The 18494-nt window shown below is 41.6% G+C and overlaps 1 protein-coding gene across 4 annotated transcripts in view; it reads right to left on the minus strand.

Annotated features, from left to right (window-relative positions):
• Window positions 1–18494, minus strand: part of igf2bp3 (insulin-like growth factor 2 mRNA binding protein 3) — a 157487-nt gene that overhangs the window by 44696 nt on the left and 94297 nt on the right. For all 4 annotated transcript variants that reach the window (XM_078538885.1, XM_078538884.1, XM_078538882.1 and 1 more), the window contains exon 10: window positions 12494–12604. In XM_078538885.1, coding sequence (XP_078395011.1) covers window positions 12494–12604 — 111 coding nt within the window. The remainder of the gene's footprint in view (window positions 1–12493; window positions 12605–18494) is intronic.

Genomic DNA, 18494 nt, shown 5'->3' on the forward strand with positions numbered 1-18494 from the left:
TTGAACCAAGGCTATAATGAGGTTAGGAGCTGGGTGGCCCTGGCAAAATCAAAACTGAGCGTCAGGGAGCAGGTTATTGCTAAGCAAGTGCCACTTGATAGCACTGTTTACGACCCCTTTCATCACTTTACTGATGATTGAAAGAAGACTGATGGGGTGGTAATTGGCTGGGTTGGATTTGTCCAGCTTTGCGTGTACAGCACATACCTGGGCAATTTTCCACATTGCTAGGTAGATGCCAGTGTTGTAGCTGTACTGGAACAGCTTTGCTAGGAGCACAGCAAGTTCTGGAGCACAAGTCTTCAGTACTATTGCTAGTTCTGAAACTCTGACTAATGAATAACCTTTTAAATGAAAAAGAGGGAGAAAATTGAGTACAAGAATTTCTACAAGTATTTAAATAGGAAAGGAGTAACTAAAGCCTGTGTCCTCTAGAGAGAATTCCGTTTGGGGAATTAATAATGGAAAACAAGGAAATGGCAGAGGCGTTGAACAAGTATTTTGTCTCTGTCTGCACTCTAGGAGCCTTAGAAAACTTCCTAAAAAAAACTTGAAAAATCAAGAGGTGAAAGTGAGGGAGGAACTTAAAACAATCACCATTGCCAGTGAAAAGGTGCTAGGAAAACTATTAAACCTAAATGCTGGCAAGTTCCCAGGACCAGATGGCCTGCATCCTAGGGGGTCTTTAAAAAAAAAGTGGCTGCAGAGATAGTAGATGCATTGGTTATAATCTTCCAACATTCTTTAGATTCTCAAAGGGTCCCAGTGGATTGGAAAATAGCTACTGTAACACCTTTATTCAAGAAAGGAGGGAAACAGAAAGCATGAAACTATAGGCCAGTTAGCCTAACATCTCTGTCACTGAAATTACTAGAATCCATTAAAGAAGTTATAGCAGGATATTAAAAAAATTATAATGCGATCAGGCAGAGTCAACATGGTTTTGTGAAAGGGAAAGAGTGATTAATTTATTAGAGTTCTTTGAGGCAGTAACAAGAAAGGTGAATAAAGGGGAACCTGTAGACGTGGTATACTTGGATTTCCGAAAGGCTAATAAATATTGTCAAAGAGTAGTAAGCCTAACCATTGGTGGATTTTATAATTCAGCAAAAGAGAACCAAGAAATTCGTAAGGAAAGAGAAGAGAGAAAGAGTATACTAACAACAGACATAAAAGCAGATTGTAAACATTTCTATAGAAAGTAAATGGAAAGATAGTGAAATTAAACATGAGCTAATTGGAAGCAGAAACAGGTGAAATTATAAATAGGGAATAAGGAACTAGCAAAGGCATTAAACAAATACTTGTATCTATCTTTACTGTAGAAGACACACAACAATTCCGGGAATAACGGGGAACTAAGGGTCTAGCGATATTGAGGAACTTAAAAGAAATCAATATTAATAAAGAAATAGTACTGAAGAAATTAAAGTTGCAGCAAAGCTCCTGTACACGACGATGTAACAGAATGTATTATTAAGGGTGTAGTAACCAGGCAATTTGTTTAATCATATGCTTAAACAGGGGCAACACAGATTTATAAAAGGGAATTTGTGTTTGATAAAATTGTTGAGTTTTTTTGAAGATATAACTATTAAAATGGAAAAAGGGGATCCAACGGGTGTAGTATATTTGAGAAAAAGTATTCAATAACCTCAGGTTATTACACAAAATTAGAAATCATAGGATTGGGGGTGGGTAATATTTCAGCATAGATTGAGGATTGGTTAATGGACAGAAAACAGCAAAGACAAACAGGACATTTTCAAGCTGTAACGAGGAGCATCACAAGGATCAGTACTTGGGCATTAGCTATTTACAATCTACATTAATAGCTCAGAAGGGATATAGTGCAATATAATAAAGTTTGCTGATGATACAAAGTAAGGTGGAAAAATTGTCAAGAAACGTGAACTTACCTTGTTCCAGGCAGAGGCTGAGGACTCCATTTGCCACAGGCCCAAGAGTTCCAGCACATGCGCTGACCACGGCAAGATGACAGGCAACATCTGCTTGGATTTCGGCACTGTTTTGGCACCTGCAGAGATCGGGTAGTGCACCTGCGTAGCGTGAAAATAACAATCACGGAACCCAGTTTTGCACCAAAGGGGAGTCCCAGGAAAGAGACAGAACCCGGGGGAGGATCCAAAGAGAGGACCCAGAGGGGTAGACCACCAGGGAAAGAACCACCAGGAGACAACCACCAGTAGAAACCATTGGAGAGAGAAACCACTAGGAGATGAGGCTGAAGAAGAGGCTCCAGATATCAAAAGTGCTGCTGTTGGCAGAGTTCAGGTGGTGAGGGCTCGGGAGAAGCCCTGGCGAGCTGAAAAGGCAGCATAAGGTCGGTGACTCTATGCTGTAGGCCACTGCAGAAAAGGTAACTCTTTGGAGCAGTGGTGTTCTGCTCAGCATAGCTGAAGAGCTGGAGATGTGCCCATGAGTTGGTGCTGGAGTGCAGCCTTGGGAAGCCAGTGGAACCTAGTCTCAGGAGAAGAGATTAAACCATCAGGGGGTGAGCAGTTGCTGAAGCAGTCCAAGTTAGAGCGACTTTTGAAGGTGATTCAGAGGCTAGATCTTCAAAAGTGAAGACTGTCTCCCTTACAAGGGATTTCCAGAGTTTTAATGAGATTGTGAGACTCACAGTAGTCACTGATATCTGGGTGGGATGTGAAGTGGCATATCAGGATGCATCATGGTATCACCCAGGTTTAGCCAAGTTGCACAGTTTTAGCTAAGTTTTTAGAGTTTGAAAAAAAAACTAGAATGGCTGTAATAGACAATATGCCACCTGATCAGGCCAGGAAGTTGATGACTAGCCTATGGGCCAGTTAATGATAAGCTAAAGAATGTGGCCTTTGGGTCAGGATAAAATAAGTTGATGAATGGACTATGAGTTATACTGTAATAAACTGATAGCTTGACCTCAGGGTCAAGATATACAGATGACTAGACACTGCAGTGAAATGTCAGGATAGATAAGCAAAGTTCACGCTTTGGAACATCGTTTCTGCTAACAGTCAGGTCATTCCATGATTGTTTTATAAATTCCTCCATAACTGCGGAGGTGATGAACAGGTCATTCCGTGTATACGTTGTAAATGCATTTGTAATTAAGGATGTAACAAATTAGACATAAAATATAAGAACATTGAGAGTTGATGGTGACTCTCCCAAAGATGGCATAAATAATGAACAGAAGCGGTGTAACTTTGAATTGCCTTTTACAGCATTCTGAAAGGATACTTTCCTTGTGTGCACACTTGTACCAAATAAAAAAAAACTACTGCTTGACTATCTATAGTCGACTGTGTATCTATAGATACTCCCAAACAGTTGCTGAGAAAACTGGAATCTGTCTTGGCCACATCTGCCATTTATGGTGCAGTGTGGTGCGTTCAATCACAGTTCACCTGTTAATTCACTTATACTTCATGTTAATTCTGAATGCTAGAGTTCAAGATTGATATTTTACATTATCTTAATTTTCTAATCGTGTCATGCCGAGAAGGCATAAAAAACTTAAATCGTTTCTCTTCCATATTCCCTTGTATAAATTCAGTTTCTAAAAAATGGACAAGGGCTAGTTAGCCTCAGCCTCCTGGAATGTGATACCCCTTGCATTGTATGAACACTCCAGTCAAGCCAACACATCTGCACCAGCCAGCTCTGGACAAAGGCAGAGCTATTGTGGCCCTCATCTCCAATGTTGTGCTAATAGTTCCACAGTTATCTGCTCAAAATACAATGGATTTTAACAAGAGTCTTTAAAGTATATAGTTAGCTGAATGGCTCAACCCGAAACCACCTTGTCACATGACCGAGACTTGAGCAGTCCGAATTGATTTAAATGTACAGCTTTTGGATTCTGTTTTCAATTGTGGTTTAACCTCAGAAAACCAACCTCCAGGCTAGCAGCCTGCCTCTGATCTCCATCTCTCTCGAAGTCTGATCTCCAGAAAGAATTATGTATTTTGCCTACAAAGTGAACTAATTCCCCGGAATACTAGAATACTTCACTGCACTTTCAACTGTGTCAACTGAGCTCCTAGGAAAAAGAGCAGGAACTCTGCCAGACAAAGCCAACTTAAAGAACCTTCACTGGATATCGACTGGACTCTACTCACGTGAATTTAAAAAAATCAAAAGGCACTGGCATTAAATAACTCTCAATTTTTAAAACTTCTTTCCCTTCCTTTCTCTGCCTTTCTACCTTATATGCTCGCGAGTGTGAACATGTGTCACAATCCATTCCTTGGGCTTTCAATGTGTTAATAAATCCTAGTTTTGTTTCACCTTAAAGAATTTGCTGTGGGGTTATTTTTAACATTGGACCTCATAAACCAGGGTTTGGGAAACACACCATGGACCATTTCAACAAGGGATGGATACAAAGAGAAACAAATTAAATTAGAAATTATGTTGTCATGGCCAGAAGAGGGGAACAGTAATTATAATTTATTTTACCTCACCCTTGCGTCAGTATCCGCAACAATAGTAAAGTTCATTTGTTTGTTTAAAAACAGTGGAATCTTGTGGCTTTATTCTTGATGTGCTTAACTGGGATTCTCAACTATGTTTATTTGAAACGACTTGTCACTGGCCCCTAACCAGATCGTAACAAAGCAAGCAGCGAAGAGGACACAATGAGACTGTAGCAGGATAGAGACAGATTGGCCAAGTGGGTAAGAACATAGCAGATGGAATACTATGTAGCAAGTGTGAAGTTATCCACATTGGAGGGAAACATAATTTTTAAATGGCGAGAGACTGGGAAGTACTTGTATTAGGAGGAACCTGGACATCCTTATTTCCGGAAAGTTAACATGTAGGTACAGCAAGAAATTAGGAAGGCAAATAGCTTTTGTTACAAAGGGATTGGACAATAAAAATAAAGAATGCTTACTTTAATTGTACAGGGCATTGGTGAAGCCACACAGAGCAGTGAGAGGAGATTTGGTTACCCTACTCAAAGGGCATACTTGCCCTCAAGGGAGTGCAAAAGATTCACTTTGTCTGGTTCCTGGGAGAAGGATATTGCCCATGGAGGAAAGGTTGAGTAAATTAGGCCTATATTCCCTGGAGAATAGAAGAATGGTAAGTGATCTCATCGAAATATATAGCATTCTTGAGGGTCTCGACAGTGTAGATGCCGTGAAATGTCTCCCCTGGCTGGAGAACTGAGAACATGGTCAGTCTCAAAAAGAGGTTGTCAGCCATTTAAAATTGAAGACATTTTTCATCTCACTCAAAGGGTGTGAATCTTTGGAATTCACTACTCAAGACAGCAGCGGATGATCAGTCACTGAGCATATACAAAGCAGAGGTCGATAGATTTGCGTGCTAAGGAAATTTAAGAGATGAGGATAACGCAGAATGGTGGAAATAAGATAGAAATTCAGCCATTATTTGTTGAATGGCAGACCAGGCTCGAAGGGTCAAATGGACTACTCTAGCTACATTTTGTTATCAATTCCATGCACTAGATTAAATATTGCTATATTTGCTACTTTTAAGCAGGTACCCCAATAATCTACATAGTCCTCAACATTTGAGCTACTACATGGATTGACAGATCTGGAAATAAATCAGACAGACGTGATCATGGAAGATCAAAGACAACAGCATAAATAGTCACATATGTAAATCAAAAGACTTACTAAGTAATTTGACTTCACAAGAGAACCAAGCATGCACAAGCCACCAGAAAATCTTGAGTTAGTGTAAAATTGAGATTTCTGCAGCTGCAACAAAATTGCATTAACAAAAGGTTAGTGGATACCAACAATGATGTTAATTGAAGATTGTAAAACTGCAGGAGTAAACCAACATGGGAGAATGAGCTTGTAGGAAGAAAATTCATGTCACTTAAACAGTAATGAAAGAAAGGTAGTGCCAGCAAAGTTAAGCAAGTGAGAAAGGGCACAGATGTAACAAGGTAGGTATAGAATAAGTTTGATGATCATATTTAGGCCAACACTATACAAATTCTTAAGTTGGCCAGTTAAACAGAGGGCTGGCAGAGCAAGGAAACCTTGTGACTTGCATGAATTTTGATAAGCTGGCCATCATAGATCATGCGCATGTCCACAGGTATGCCTATGCATTTGGGAAGTCATACACAGTCATACACAGCAGAGGATAAGGGATTTCTAGAATGTATGCACCAGAATGTGATCGCACAAGAGTCCTGGTCAGAATTCAGGGCAAATGGATAGTGTGGCACAAGAGAAGTCAGAGTCATACAGCACAGAAACAGGCCCTTCAGCCCATTGTGTCCATGCCGGTCATCAAGCACCTATCTATTCTAATCCCATTTTCCAACACTTGGCCCGTAGCCCTGCATGCTATGGCATTTCAAGTGCTCATATAAATACTACTTAAATGTTGTGAGGGTTCCTGTCTCTACCGCCCCCTCAGGCAGTGTGTTCCAGATTCCAACCGCCCTCTGGGTGAAAACATTTCTCCGCAAGTCCCCTCTAAACCTCCTGCCCCTTAACTTAAATCGATGCCCTCTGGTTATTGACACCTCCACTAAGGGGAAAAGTTTCTTCCTAACTACCCTATCTATGCCCCTCGTAATTTTATATACTTCTATCAGGTTCCCCCTCAGCCTTCTCTGCTCTAAGGAAAACCACCTTAGCCTATCCAGACCCTCTTCATAGTTGAAATGCTCCAGCCTAGGCAACATCCTGGTGAATCCCCTCTGTACCCTCTCCAGTCAATTACATCCTTCCTATAGTGTGGCGACACAGTACTCCAGCTGTGGCCTAACTAGTGTTTTATACAGCTCCAACATAACCTCCCTGCTCTTATATTCTATGCCTCAGCTAATAGGCAAGTATCCCATGTGTTTTCTTAACCACCTTATCTACCTGTGCTGCTGCCTTTAGGGATCTATGGACATGTACACCAACCTCCCTCTGATCCTCTGTACTTCCTAGGGTCTTACCATTCACTGTGTATTCCCTTGCCATGTTAGTCCTCCCAAAATGCATCACCTCACACTTCTCAGGATTAAATTCCATTTGCCACTGCTCTGCCCATCTTACCAGCCCATCTATATCGGCCTGTAATCCAAGGCTTTCCTTTTCACTATTTACCACCAATTTTCGTGTCATCTGCGAACTTACTGATCATACCTGCTATATTCATATCTAAACCATTAATATACACTACAAACAGCAAGGGTCCCAGCACTGATCCCTGCGGTACACCACTTGTCACAGGCTTCCAATCGCAAAAGCAACCTTTGACCATCACCCTCTGCCTCTTGCCACGAAGCCAATTTTGGATTCAATTTGCCAAATTGCCCTGGACTCCATGGGCTCTTACCTTCTTGACCATTCTTCCATGCGGAACCTTGTCAAAAACCCAAGTGAAGTCCATATAGACTACATCAACTGCACTACCCTCATCTACACAATCTACTCACCTCCATGAAAAATTCAATCAAATTTGTTAGTAGCTGATCTAAGCAGCAGGAGAAAGGCACAAGTTACAGACTCAGGAAATTAATTACTACGCCAAACGTTAGTGCATTCGAAATCTGGGAGGCAGATAGCGACCGAAGGGCAGTCCTGAGCAGCACTGCAGAAACAACAGGTTACGTGGTGTCTAAGGGCCAGTGAAAAGCAGGTGGTTAACAAGAATAGGAAAGTGGTAGGAGATTCCATAGCCAAAGAAATAAACTTAGTTTTACAACCAATACAGGAAGTCCCAAATAGTTTATTACCTGCTTAGCCCTATGGTGAAAGACATCATGGAACAGGTAAAAACATTTCTTAGAAGGAATCAAGGTCAGCAAAAGGCTGTGGTCTAGATTGGAACCAATGACTTAAAAGCATGTTTGATATCTTGCACAGGGAATTCAAGGAATTAAGCACTAGATTGGGAATCTCCAGGTTGCTTTGCATTGTATGTACTGGATAGATTAAGGAGAGCAAGTCAACATGTAACTTTAAAGTTTGGTGTGGTTCACATCCCTAGGGTACTGGAACGAGGAACGGCTAAACCAAAGAAAGGTCTACACCTGAACTGAAATGTAGAAGAGTGGAGTATTGGCTTCTCAGAGACACAGAAGTCTAGTAGAAGATGGTGGGCATGACTATTTGAACATTTTGGGTATTTTTTTTAAATAATGGAAGAGTGGGAATGCATGCTACTGTAAATGCAGGAAGATATGGAATAATTGTAAGAGATAACTAGAAAAGGAATTGGCTTTGAAATCAGATCAGTACACGATAAAGTCGCTGGGTCTTGACTGTATGGATACTAACTACAATCCAAGTGAGTCAAAAGTAATAATGGGGGCTCTGAATGCAATTTTTGAATCCTCATTAAATATGTTGTGGACATGACTGCAGACCATTAAGCACTTCTGTTCAAGAAGCAAGAGAAGGATAAATCAAGTAAAGTTAGCATGTTATTTGCACGCAAACTCAAACCATAATTTGAAGTCAAATTGATGAATATTTAGATATGCCTGAAATAATAAAGGAAGCCAACATAGCTTTATTACAGGTAAATCAGTTTTGACAAATAGGATAAAAGGAATATAATGTGGGTAAGATGGCTCATAAGGCTAGTTATGAAAACCATGATTTAGAGTGTATGAAGAACTGTAACAACATGGATTGAAAGCTGGTTAACTGGCAGGAAAACAACTATTAAGGTTTAAACTTGATTTTTTTTTCTCTCTACACACATACCAGGTGACCTGGAGCGTTTCTTGTATTTTCTATTTTTGCATTAAGCTTAATGTGTGTTGCTTGGATTGGCATTAGTTTGGGTATGGTTTTGATAACATCTGTAATTTTTTTTACATAAGGGACAGAAATTTCTTTATGTTTATCACACACTTGTCAACTTTTAACCATATTATAAACTCCTATATCCATAGTAGAAATGGCCTATTTGAACTTGTCATACTGCAATACAGGACTACCAATTGCAGAAGAGTGTTTCATCCACATTTTGCATCTCCCAGTTCCTCAAACTGCACTGAATCACAGAATTATGACGGCGCAAGAGGCAGCCATCTGGCCCTTCGTGTCTGCACCGGCTCTCGAAATGAGCAACTCACTAGGTTCCATTTTCCCTTCTCCCTGTAACCCTGTACATTCTTCCTTTTCAGAAAACAGTCCAATTCCCTTTGGAATGCTTCAATTGAATCTGCCTCAACCCAGGCAGAGCATCCCAGACCCCAACCACCCATTGCATGAGAGATTTTTTCCTCATCTCACTATTGCTTCTTTTCCTAATTACTTTAAACCTGTGCCTTCTTGTTCTCAATCTTTCATGAATGGAAACAGTTTCTCCCCATCTACTCTGTCCAGACCTTTCATGACTTTGAATACCTCTATCAAATCTCCTCTCAGCCCTCTTTTCTCAGAGGAAAACAGTCCTAACTTCTCCAAACTATCTTCATAACTAAGGTTCCGCATCCCAGGAACCATTCTCATGAATCTTTTCTGCACTCTCTCCAATGCCTTCACATCCTTCCTAAAGTGTGGCACCCAGAACTGGGCACAATATTCCAGCTGAGGCCGAACTAGTGACTTATACAAGTTCAACATAAACTCCTTGCTCTTGTGCTTTATGCCCCTATTAATAAAAACAAGGATACCGTATGCTTTAATAACCACCTCAAGCTGTCCCGCCACCTTCAATGGCTTATACACATATATACCCAGCTCCCTCTGCTCCTGCAGCACCTTCAGAGTTACACCCTCTATTTTATACTGTCTCTCCATGTTCTTTCTACCAAAATGAATTTCACATTTCTCTGGATTGAACTTCATCTGCCACCTGCCCACCCATTCCACCAATTTGATTATGTCCTTTTGAAGTCCACACCATCCGCCTCATAGTTCACAATGCTTCTGAGTTTTGTATCATCTGCAGCAGGGTGTTCCAACACTGGCCCCTGGGGAACTCCACTACAAACTTTCCTCCAGCCAAATGCTTGGAGAAACTCTATGCTCTAACTAACTCTACCTCCCAATTGCCTGCAAGCTTTGAATTTAACTTTGAAACATAAAAGACAGACAAAACCTAGATCCCCAAATGGGAGACTATAATGCATCTGCACAGGATGGTCTAATGATCTCCTGTCATCTATCCCTGCTTCATCTGATTACACTTAGTCTCCAGTTTTGAGTGCAATACATGGGACATAAACTAGTGTATTTTTATAAAATTATATCCTCAAAACTTCCTGCCATTCAAATTTCCAACTAACTTTTTCCCCATTGCAAACCGGTATTTAAAATATTTCCAATTTAAATTTTCTACATTAACTTTCACCTTACTGTGCCGTTAAATCAACATTTTTTTAACATTTATTTCCACAGCTGAAATTTCTGAAGTCCAAATAAAGTATTAAACAAATTGAAAATAATTAGATTTTTCCACATATTAATATAGCCGAGGAAGGTTCCAGGACCAATTCCCCAAGCCTGTTAGCTGCATTCAGCCACGTAGTGGTAGGAATGCAACTGGCCTCAGCATTGTTACATTGGGGAAAGAAATCTGTCTGAATCCTGCTCTTGAACATTGTTTTTCCAATGTTTAACTGTTGGAAATTGTGGATCATCAAAAAAACCCAAAAAGGACAAGTGGACTACTTGTCAGACAGACAGACAGAGTCAGTCAGTCAGTACATTATCCTGGAAGACTGCTTTAAAGACCCATTTGTGTTTTTAAAAAAATATATAATTCTCCATGGTACAGCTGAAGTAATACTTAGAAATTAACCTCTCACCATATTTTTATTCCAAAAACATGTTCCTATTCCTCCTTATCCTCAACTCTACCATTCAAAACGTTCTGCTGAGATCCTCAAAATGCAGATTAGCTGCCTATTCATCCTAATGCCGTCTACAGGAAGTTGTCAGCATAGACAGTTGCCTTATTACCTATCAAAACAGTTATTGAGCTTCAAAAGTAGCTGACCTGATAGGGCGCATGTAAACATGAATATCTATCCATACTCAGCGGCAGCAAAGCTGTAAGCTTTAATATAATTCTAAATATTCACAGGATACTGGAAAATAATTGGGTCATCTTTTTTGCAGTTCTTTGCCCAAAGGTAGGTCCGAACCACGGTGCCACGATCTCCACCATGGGTAGGACAAGGAGGCAGATCCCAAATTCACCCCAGCCAAGACGGGGATCAAACCCTGTGCTGTTGGCACTAATCTGATCTACCATGGCCATCTGGTCATCCGGTCCCAGAATGCAAGTTGCTGTAGCAACATGCAATTTTACATCTATGTTGTAGTTCAGAGCTATGAATAATGATGGTGGAGCCTATAATTTTCTTTACATCACATGGCTGACCAGGATTCTCTCCCAGTTTTACCACCTGCCATTAGAGTATGTTGGCTGGATTAGCAGACTGAGATTTAACCTGTTTGGCTGCATTGTGAACTCACCTTCCTTGCCCATCATTCCTGGAGTGGGACTTGAACCTAGAGCTTATGGGCTCAGAAGATGGCATACCACCCAGTGTGCCGCAAGACCTCCAATTAGGTCATGACACATGTAAATTAAAAAGCTCAACAGGACTTCCACTCATTTCTATATTTCTCCACAGGTTATTCATTGGGAACTAAACATATAAAAAGTAGTAAATAGGCACTTGCACCTGCAGGTGTAAAACGTATACAAATCTCAAACTATCATGTGCCTTGATCTAATCAGAAATACACTCTTCAGGCAATTTCAATACATATAAAAATATTTTAACACTCATGACTCATCTCTGGACATTGATGACTTGAATATTTTCTTAGTTCTTACATTTCTTATTTGAAGCTATGGGCCTAACTATTTACCATACTGGGTAAAAAATTCCCAGCAATTAACTGCAGATTTATTTCTACTGGTCCTACTAATTCTCTGGGCTGAATGCCATCACCCAAAAGGACATGGAAGTGCACTGGAATTAAAAGTACCACACACAAAAACCAAGATATTTTAATTACATTCTAGTTTTGCAGTTCTATGGCTTAGGTTGCTACCCATCATTTCAAATGATTGTAATTGAGTCAAAAAGTATTGAGAGAGAGCAGAGACAGGCCATGTGGCCCAACAGCTCCATACCGATATTTAACAGTTACATCAGAAACTTTTCATTCCCTTAATCGCCACACAGGGAACAACAGTGTGAAGAACAATTAAATCAGTGGAATAACTCTGAACATTCCAAGCATTAAACTGCCAATAGTTCTTTAAAACTGGTCACAAATAACCTTTTACAATCAATATGGTAAACTTACCTGAGAAATGCAAATCTTACAACAATGGAGCTTGTAATATGTTTATCACAAAAGAACAAAAGTAAAAGCACAAATCATTGAACTGTGCCAATATGGTGTAAATACTTAACCACAGCTAAAAAGAGTTTTTACTTTATTTAAAACATTAAGCAATAGCCTATGAAAACAATACATATTAAAAAGTATCGGACATCATTGAATACACTTACCCCAAATGGAGTATAAGCAGGAGGTACAGAAGGTGGTGGCAGTACATGTGAAGATTGAGGAAACAAGCCTAAAGCTTTCAGGTTTAGACCAGGGATTAAATGTGCTTGAAGCTGCAAAAATAAAATGTTATGGTGTAAATGTTTTGACAAAAAAATGGTCAAATTATTCAACTTCAAACATCTCAACTTGTCCAATTTTATACACCAACTAAACATAAAAAATGGTCAAGAAGCTAGCTTTCCTTAAATCATTAAAGAATTTTGTGCTGTTGCCAAGCACAATAACTTGCATTTTTATAGCACCTTTTAAACACATGTTTAAAATGTTCCAAGGCTCTATCTAGTATTTTCTATTTTTGCATTAGGCTTAATGGTGTCAACACCGTCTAGCCTAGCTTTTTCTTTTATTCATTCATTCACGGGATGTGGGCTTCGCTGGCTGGGCCAGCATTTATTGCCCATCCCTAATCACCCTTGAGGTGGTGGTGGTGAGCTGCCTTCTTGAACCACTGCAGTCCATGTGGTGTAGGTACACCCACAGTGCTGATAGGAAGGGAGTTCCAGGATTCTGACCCAGCAACAGTGAAGGAACGGCGATATATTTCCAAGTCGGGATGGTGTGATGTGGAGGGAAATTTCCAGGTGGTGGTGTTCCCATGTCCTTGTCCTTCTAGATGGTAGTGGTCGTGGGTTTGGAAGGCGCTATCGAAGGAGCCTTGATGGATTCCTGCAATGCATCTTGTAGATGGTAGATACTGCTATTACTGTGCATCAGTGGTGGAGGGAGTGAATGTTTGTGGATGTGGTGCCGATCAAGCGGCCTGCCTTTTGTCCTGGATGGTGTCTAGCTTCTTGAGTGTTGTGGGAGCTCCACTCATCCAGGCAAGTGGGGAGTGCTCCATCACACTCCTGACTTGTGCCTTGTAGATGGTGGACAGGCTTTGGAGAGCCAGGTGATGGATTACATGTTGCACGATTCCTAGCCTCTAATCTGCACTTGTAGCCACAGTATTGATATGGCTAGTCCAGTTCAGTTTCTGGTCAATGGTAAGCCCCAGGATGTTGATAGTGGGGGGATTCAGAAATGGTAAAGCCATTGAACATCAAGGGGTGATGGTTGGATTCTCTCTTGTTGGGGACATTCATTGCCTGACACTTGTGTGGCGCAAATGTTATTTGCCACTTGTCAGCCCAGGCTGGATATTGTCCAGGTCTTGCTGCATTTGGAGATGGGCTGCTTTAGTATGTGCAGAGTCATGAATGGTGCTGAACATTGTGCAAATCAGCGAACATCCCCACTTCTGACCTTATGATGGAAGGAAGGTCATTGATGAAGCAGCTGAAGATGGTTGGGCCGAGGACGCTACCCTGAGGAACTCGTGCGGTGATGTCCTGGAGCTGAGATGACTGACCTCCAACAACCACAACTATCATCCTTCGTGCTAGGTATGACTCCAACCAGTGGACAGTTTCTGCTAGGGCTCTTTGATGCCAGACTTTGTCAAATGAGGCCTTGATTTCAAGGGCAGTCACTCTCACCTCTTTTGTCCATGTTTGAACCAAGGCTGTAATGAGGTCAGGAGCTGAGTGGCCCTGGCGGAAGCCAAACTGGGCATCAGTGAGCAGGCTATTGCTAAGCAAGTGCTGCTTGATAGCACTGTTGGTGGCCTCTTCCATTACTTTATTGGTTGACAGTAGACTAATGGGGCAGTAATTGGCCAGGTTGGATTTGTCCTGCTTTTTGTATACAGGACATACCTGGGCAATTTTCCACATAGCCGGGTAGATGCCAGTGTTGTAGCTGTACTGGAACAGCTTGGCTAGGGGCACAGCAAGTTCTGGAGCACAAGTCTTCAGTACCATTGCCAGAATATTGTCAGGACCCATAGCCTTTGCAGTATCCAGTGCCTGCAGGCATTTCTTGATATTACATGAAGTGAAGTGAATTAGCTGAAGACTGGCATCTATGATGCTGTGGACCTCCGCAGGAGGCTGAGATGGGTCATCCACTCAGCACTTCTGACTGAAGATTGTAACAAATGCTTCAGCCTTATCTTTTGCCTTGATGTGCTGGGCTCCTCCATCATTGAGGATGGGGATATTTGTGGGATCTCCTCTTCCAGTGAGTTATTTAATTGTCCACCACCATTCACAACTGCATGTAGCAGGACTGCAGAGCTTAGATCTGATCCGCTGGTTGTGGGATCACAGCTCTGTCTATCACTTGCTGCTTATGCTGTTTGGCATGCTAGTCCTGTGTTATAACTTGGTTGACACCTCATTTTTAGGTATGCCTGGTGCTGCTCCTAGCGTACCCTCCTGCACTCTTTGCTGAACCAGGGTTGGTCCCTCGGTTTAATGGTAATCGCAGAGTGGGGGATATGCCGGGCTATGAGGTTACAGGTTGTGTTCGAGTACAATTCTGATGCTGCTGATGGCCCACAGCACCTCATGGATGCCAAGGCTCGAGTTGCTAGATCTGTTTGAAAACTATCCCATTTCACATAGTGGTAGTGCCACACAACACAATGGAGGGTATCCTCAATGTGAAGGCAGGACTTCGTCTCCACAATAACTGTGCAGTGGTCACTCCTACTGATATTGTCATGGACAGGTGCATCTGTGGCAGGCAGGTTGGTGAGGATGAGGTCAAGTATGTTTTTCCCTCTTGTTGGTTCCCTCACCACCTGCCACAGACTCAGTCTAGCAGCTATGTCATTTAGGGCTCAGTCAGCTTGGTCAGTAGTGGTGCTACCGAGCCACACTTGGTGATGGACATTATAGTCCCCCCTCCCAGAGTACATACTGCACCCTTGCCACCCTCAGTGCTTCCTCCAAATGGTGTTCAACATGGAGGAGCACATTCATCAGTGGAGGGAGGGCGGTACATGGTCATCAGCAGGAGGTTTCCTTGCCCATGTTTGACCTGATTCCATTAGACTTCATGGGGTCTGGAATCGATATTGAGGCCTCCCAGGGCAACTCTCTCCTGACTGTATACCACTGTGTCACCACATCTGCTGGGCCTGTCCTGCCAGTGGGACAGGACATACCCAGGGATGGTGATAGTGGTGTCTGGGACATTACCTGTAAGGTATGATTCTGTGCGGATGACTATGTTAGGCTGTTGCTTGACTAGAACCCATCAGACCATGTATTGAGGATCTAGTGTCTTCAGAATTCAGCATTCTATACTATGTGCACTTTATTCATTTTGGACTTCATAACATGTGTTTTGTACTGTGCATTAATAAGGAATATTTTCTGCAATGGGAGCACTGTTTTCCTTTGGACAGCTAGTTCGATCTTTCACAAGTTAGGGCAGAAGATCCCTGAAGTGTTAGTATTTGCAAGAAAATTCACTTACATATCACATCACTGAATTAGCAGTGCAAATCATTAAAGATTTCCCCTTTCAGTTAACTGTCCACTTTGCATCAGGTCTGTCCTTAGTACTTGGAAGAAGGGAACAAATTACGCATATGTCAAACCTGGCACTCCCAGTCATATTATATCACTGAACTACACCAGGATACCTCCATTTTCCACACCTCAAAATTTATGACTTCAGAGAAATTACTCCACTAGTATGGAATTGTCAGCTTTGTGTGTTATGGAATGCTGAACGCAATTGGTAAAAAGCTTCATTTTGACTATTTAGGCTGAATATATTGCAGTACTTAAGGTTAAAAAGTGCCCTGTTATAGTTCACTGAATAATTATCAGCATAGATCCACCAAACTGTAGCACAAGGTTCTATCATAAAATGTGTTAAACTAGATTTTGAAGATGTAATGGCTTCCTCAATATAACGGAACTGCTATTGGATCAGCAATCTTTAGTAGAGCAACAAATATACTCAATTTAATCTAATACAGCCACAGATTCTAATAAAAACTAGAGTTTTAATTCACCAGGTCTGTCGTGATGATAAAAGGCAAAAATCAATACCACTCTTTTAGCCCTTCAGAACATAGCTACTATTGGCCAACTGGACCCATATTAACAATGGCAGTGCAGAAGTTTAACAGCTGAAGGCGTTGGCAGAGGAGGGGGAAAATTCTGAACCGAAAACAAAATTATTTTCTGGCTTAGGGACAAGGGTAGCAAAGGGAAATGGGAGATGAAAAAGAAACTAAATTAGAAGCACAAATTCAGCTTGGAGGATTTGTAGTAGCCAGTGAGACCTGGCTATTAGCTGGGCATGATTGGGAATTAAATGTTATAGACCACAGAAATCTTCAGAGAAGGACAATTAGAGGAGTAGCAATTTGGAAAATAATGTCGCACAAAAAGAGTAGGGAGAGCTTTGGATAATAAGTTTAACGAGGTAATGTAGAAAGCTCAATTCACCTATCTCCAAGTCTCAAACCTGAACAGCAAATGGAAAATTCATGCATTCCATAGCACTGACATTTCTCCTTAATCACAGAATGGTTACAGTACAGAATAGGCCATTCGGCCTGTCGTGTCTGTGTTGGCTCTATGAAGGAGCTATTTACCTAGTGCCACTCGCCTATCTTCTTCTGTAGCCCTGCACATTGTTCCGGTTCAGATAATAATCCAATTCCCTCTTGAACGTGTCAATTGAACCCACCTCCACCACACTTTCAGTGCAATCCAGATCCTAAACACTCATTGCGTAAAAGATGTTTTTTCTCACGTTGCCATTGTTCCTTTTGCCAATTACCTTAAATCTGTGCCTCTTGTTCTTGTTTCTTCTCATTCATGAGAAGTTTTTCCTTTTGTACTCTAACAAGATCCCTCATGATTTTGAATACCTTTATCAAATCTCTTCTCAACCATTTCTTCCCCAAGGAGAACAGTTCAAGTTCTCCAATCTATCTTCATAGCTGAAGTTCTGGAACCATTCTCGTGAGCCTTTTCTGCACCCTCTCTCGTGCCTTCACATCCTTCCTAAAGTGTGGTGCCCAGAACCGGATGCAATGCTTCAGTTGAGGCCAAACCAGTGTTTTATACTGGCTTAACATAAACTTCCTGGCTTTTATATTCTATGCCCCTATTAATAAAACCTAAGATGTTGTATGCTTCATTATCCATGCTCTTGACCTGTCCTGTCATCTTCCATGATTTATGCACATATAGACCCAGGTCGCCCTGCTCCTGCACCATCTAATGGTGACCATGAACCATTGTTGATTGCTGTAAAAACCCATCTGATTCATTTATATCCTTTAGAGAAGGAAATTTGCCACCCTTACCTGGTCTGACCTGCATGTGACTCCAGACTATAGCAATGTGGCTGACTCTCAACTAGCAAGCTACTCAGTTCTCAAGGGCAATAAATGCTGGCCCAGCCAACGACACCCCCATCCCATGAATGAATTTTTTAAAAATGACCTCGCTTCCAGCTATCTTAAGGTCAGCAGAACTGTTTGCTGAATATCAGTGTTCAGCTTGGTTCACAAATTCCAGATAATGATGCAGTCTAGGCCAGCTTGCAGCAGGGGACAACTGAAGGTCAGGGTAAAACGGCTGGTCCCCGATAGCTGGTTACTAGTTGGCATTTATGCAACACACATGTTATTTGTCACTTGTCCAAGTCTGGATGTTGTCCAGGTCCTGCCATCGGCTGGTACACGTGGTGTCATCATGAATGGGGCTGAATACAAATTGTCAGTAAACAGACCTACTTCTGACCTTACGACAGATGGAAGGTCGTTATTGTGGCAACTGGAGAAAATTGAGCCAAGGACGCTGCCCTTAAAAAGTCGAGCAGCAATGTCCTAGGGCTATGATAATTGGTATCCTGCCACCACAGCCGTCTTCTGTCAGGTATGATTTCAGCCACTGGCAGGTTTCCACACTGACCTCAGGTTTATGAGGTCTCCCTTGTATCATGCTTTCTACTACACATGTACTCTTGCCTCTATACTAGGATTCAGCTGGTTGCACACCTGGATCAAAACTGTTATGAGATCTGCAGCCAAATGGCTCCGCTGGAAACTGAAAACCATTGAGTTATTCATAGATAGGTGTT

The sequence above is a fragment of the Cetorhinus maximus genome, chromosome 3, assembly GCF_964194155.1.
Source record: "Cetorhinus maximus chromosome 3, sCetMax3.hap1.1, whole genome shotgun sequence".
Taxonomy (NCBI): domain Eukaryota; kingdom Metazoa; phylum Chordata; class Chondrichthyes; order Lamniformes; family Cetorhinidae; genus Cetorhinus; species Cetorhinus maximus.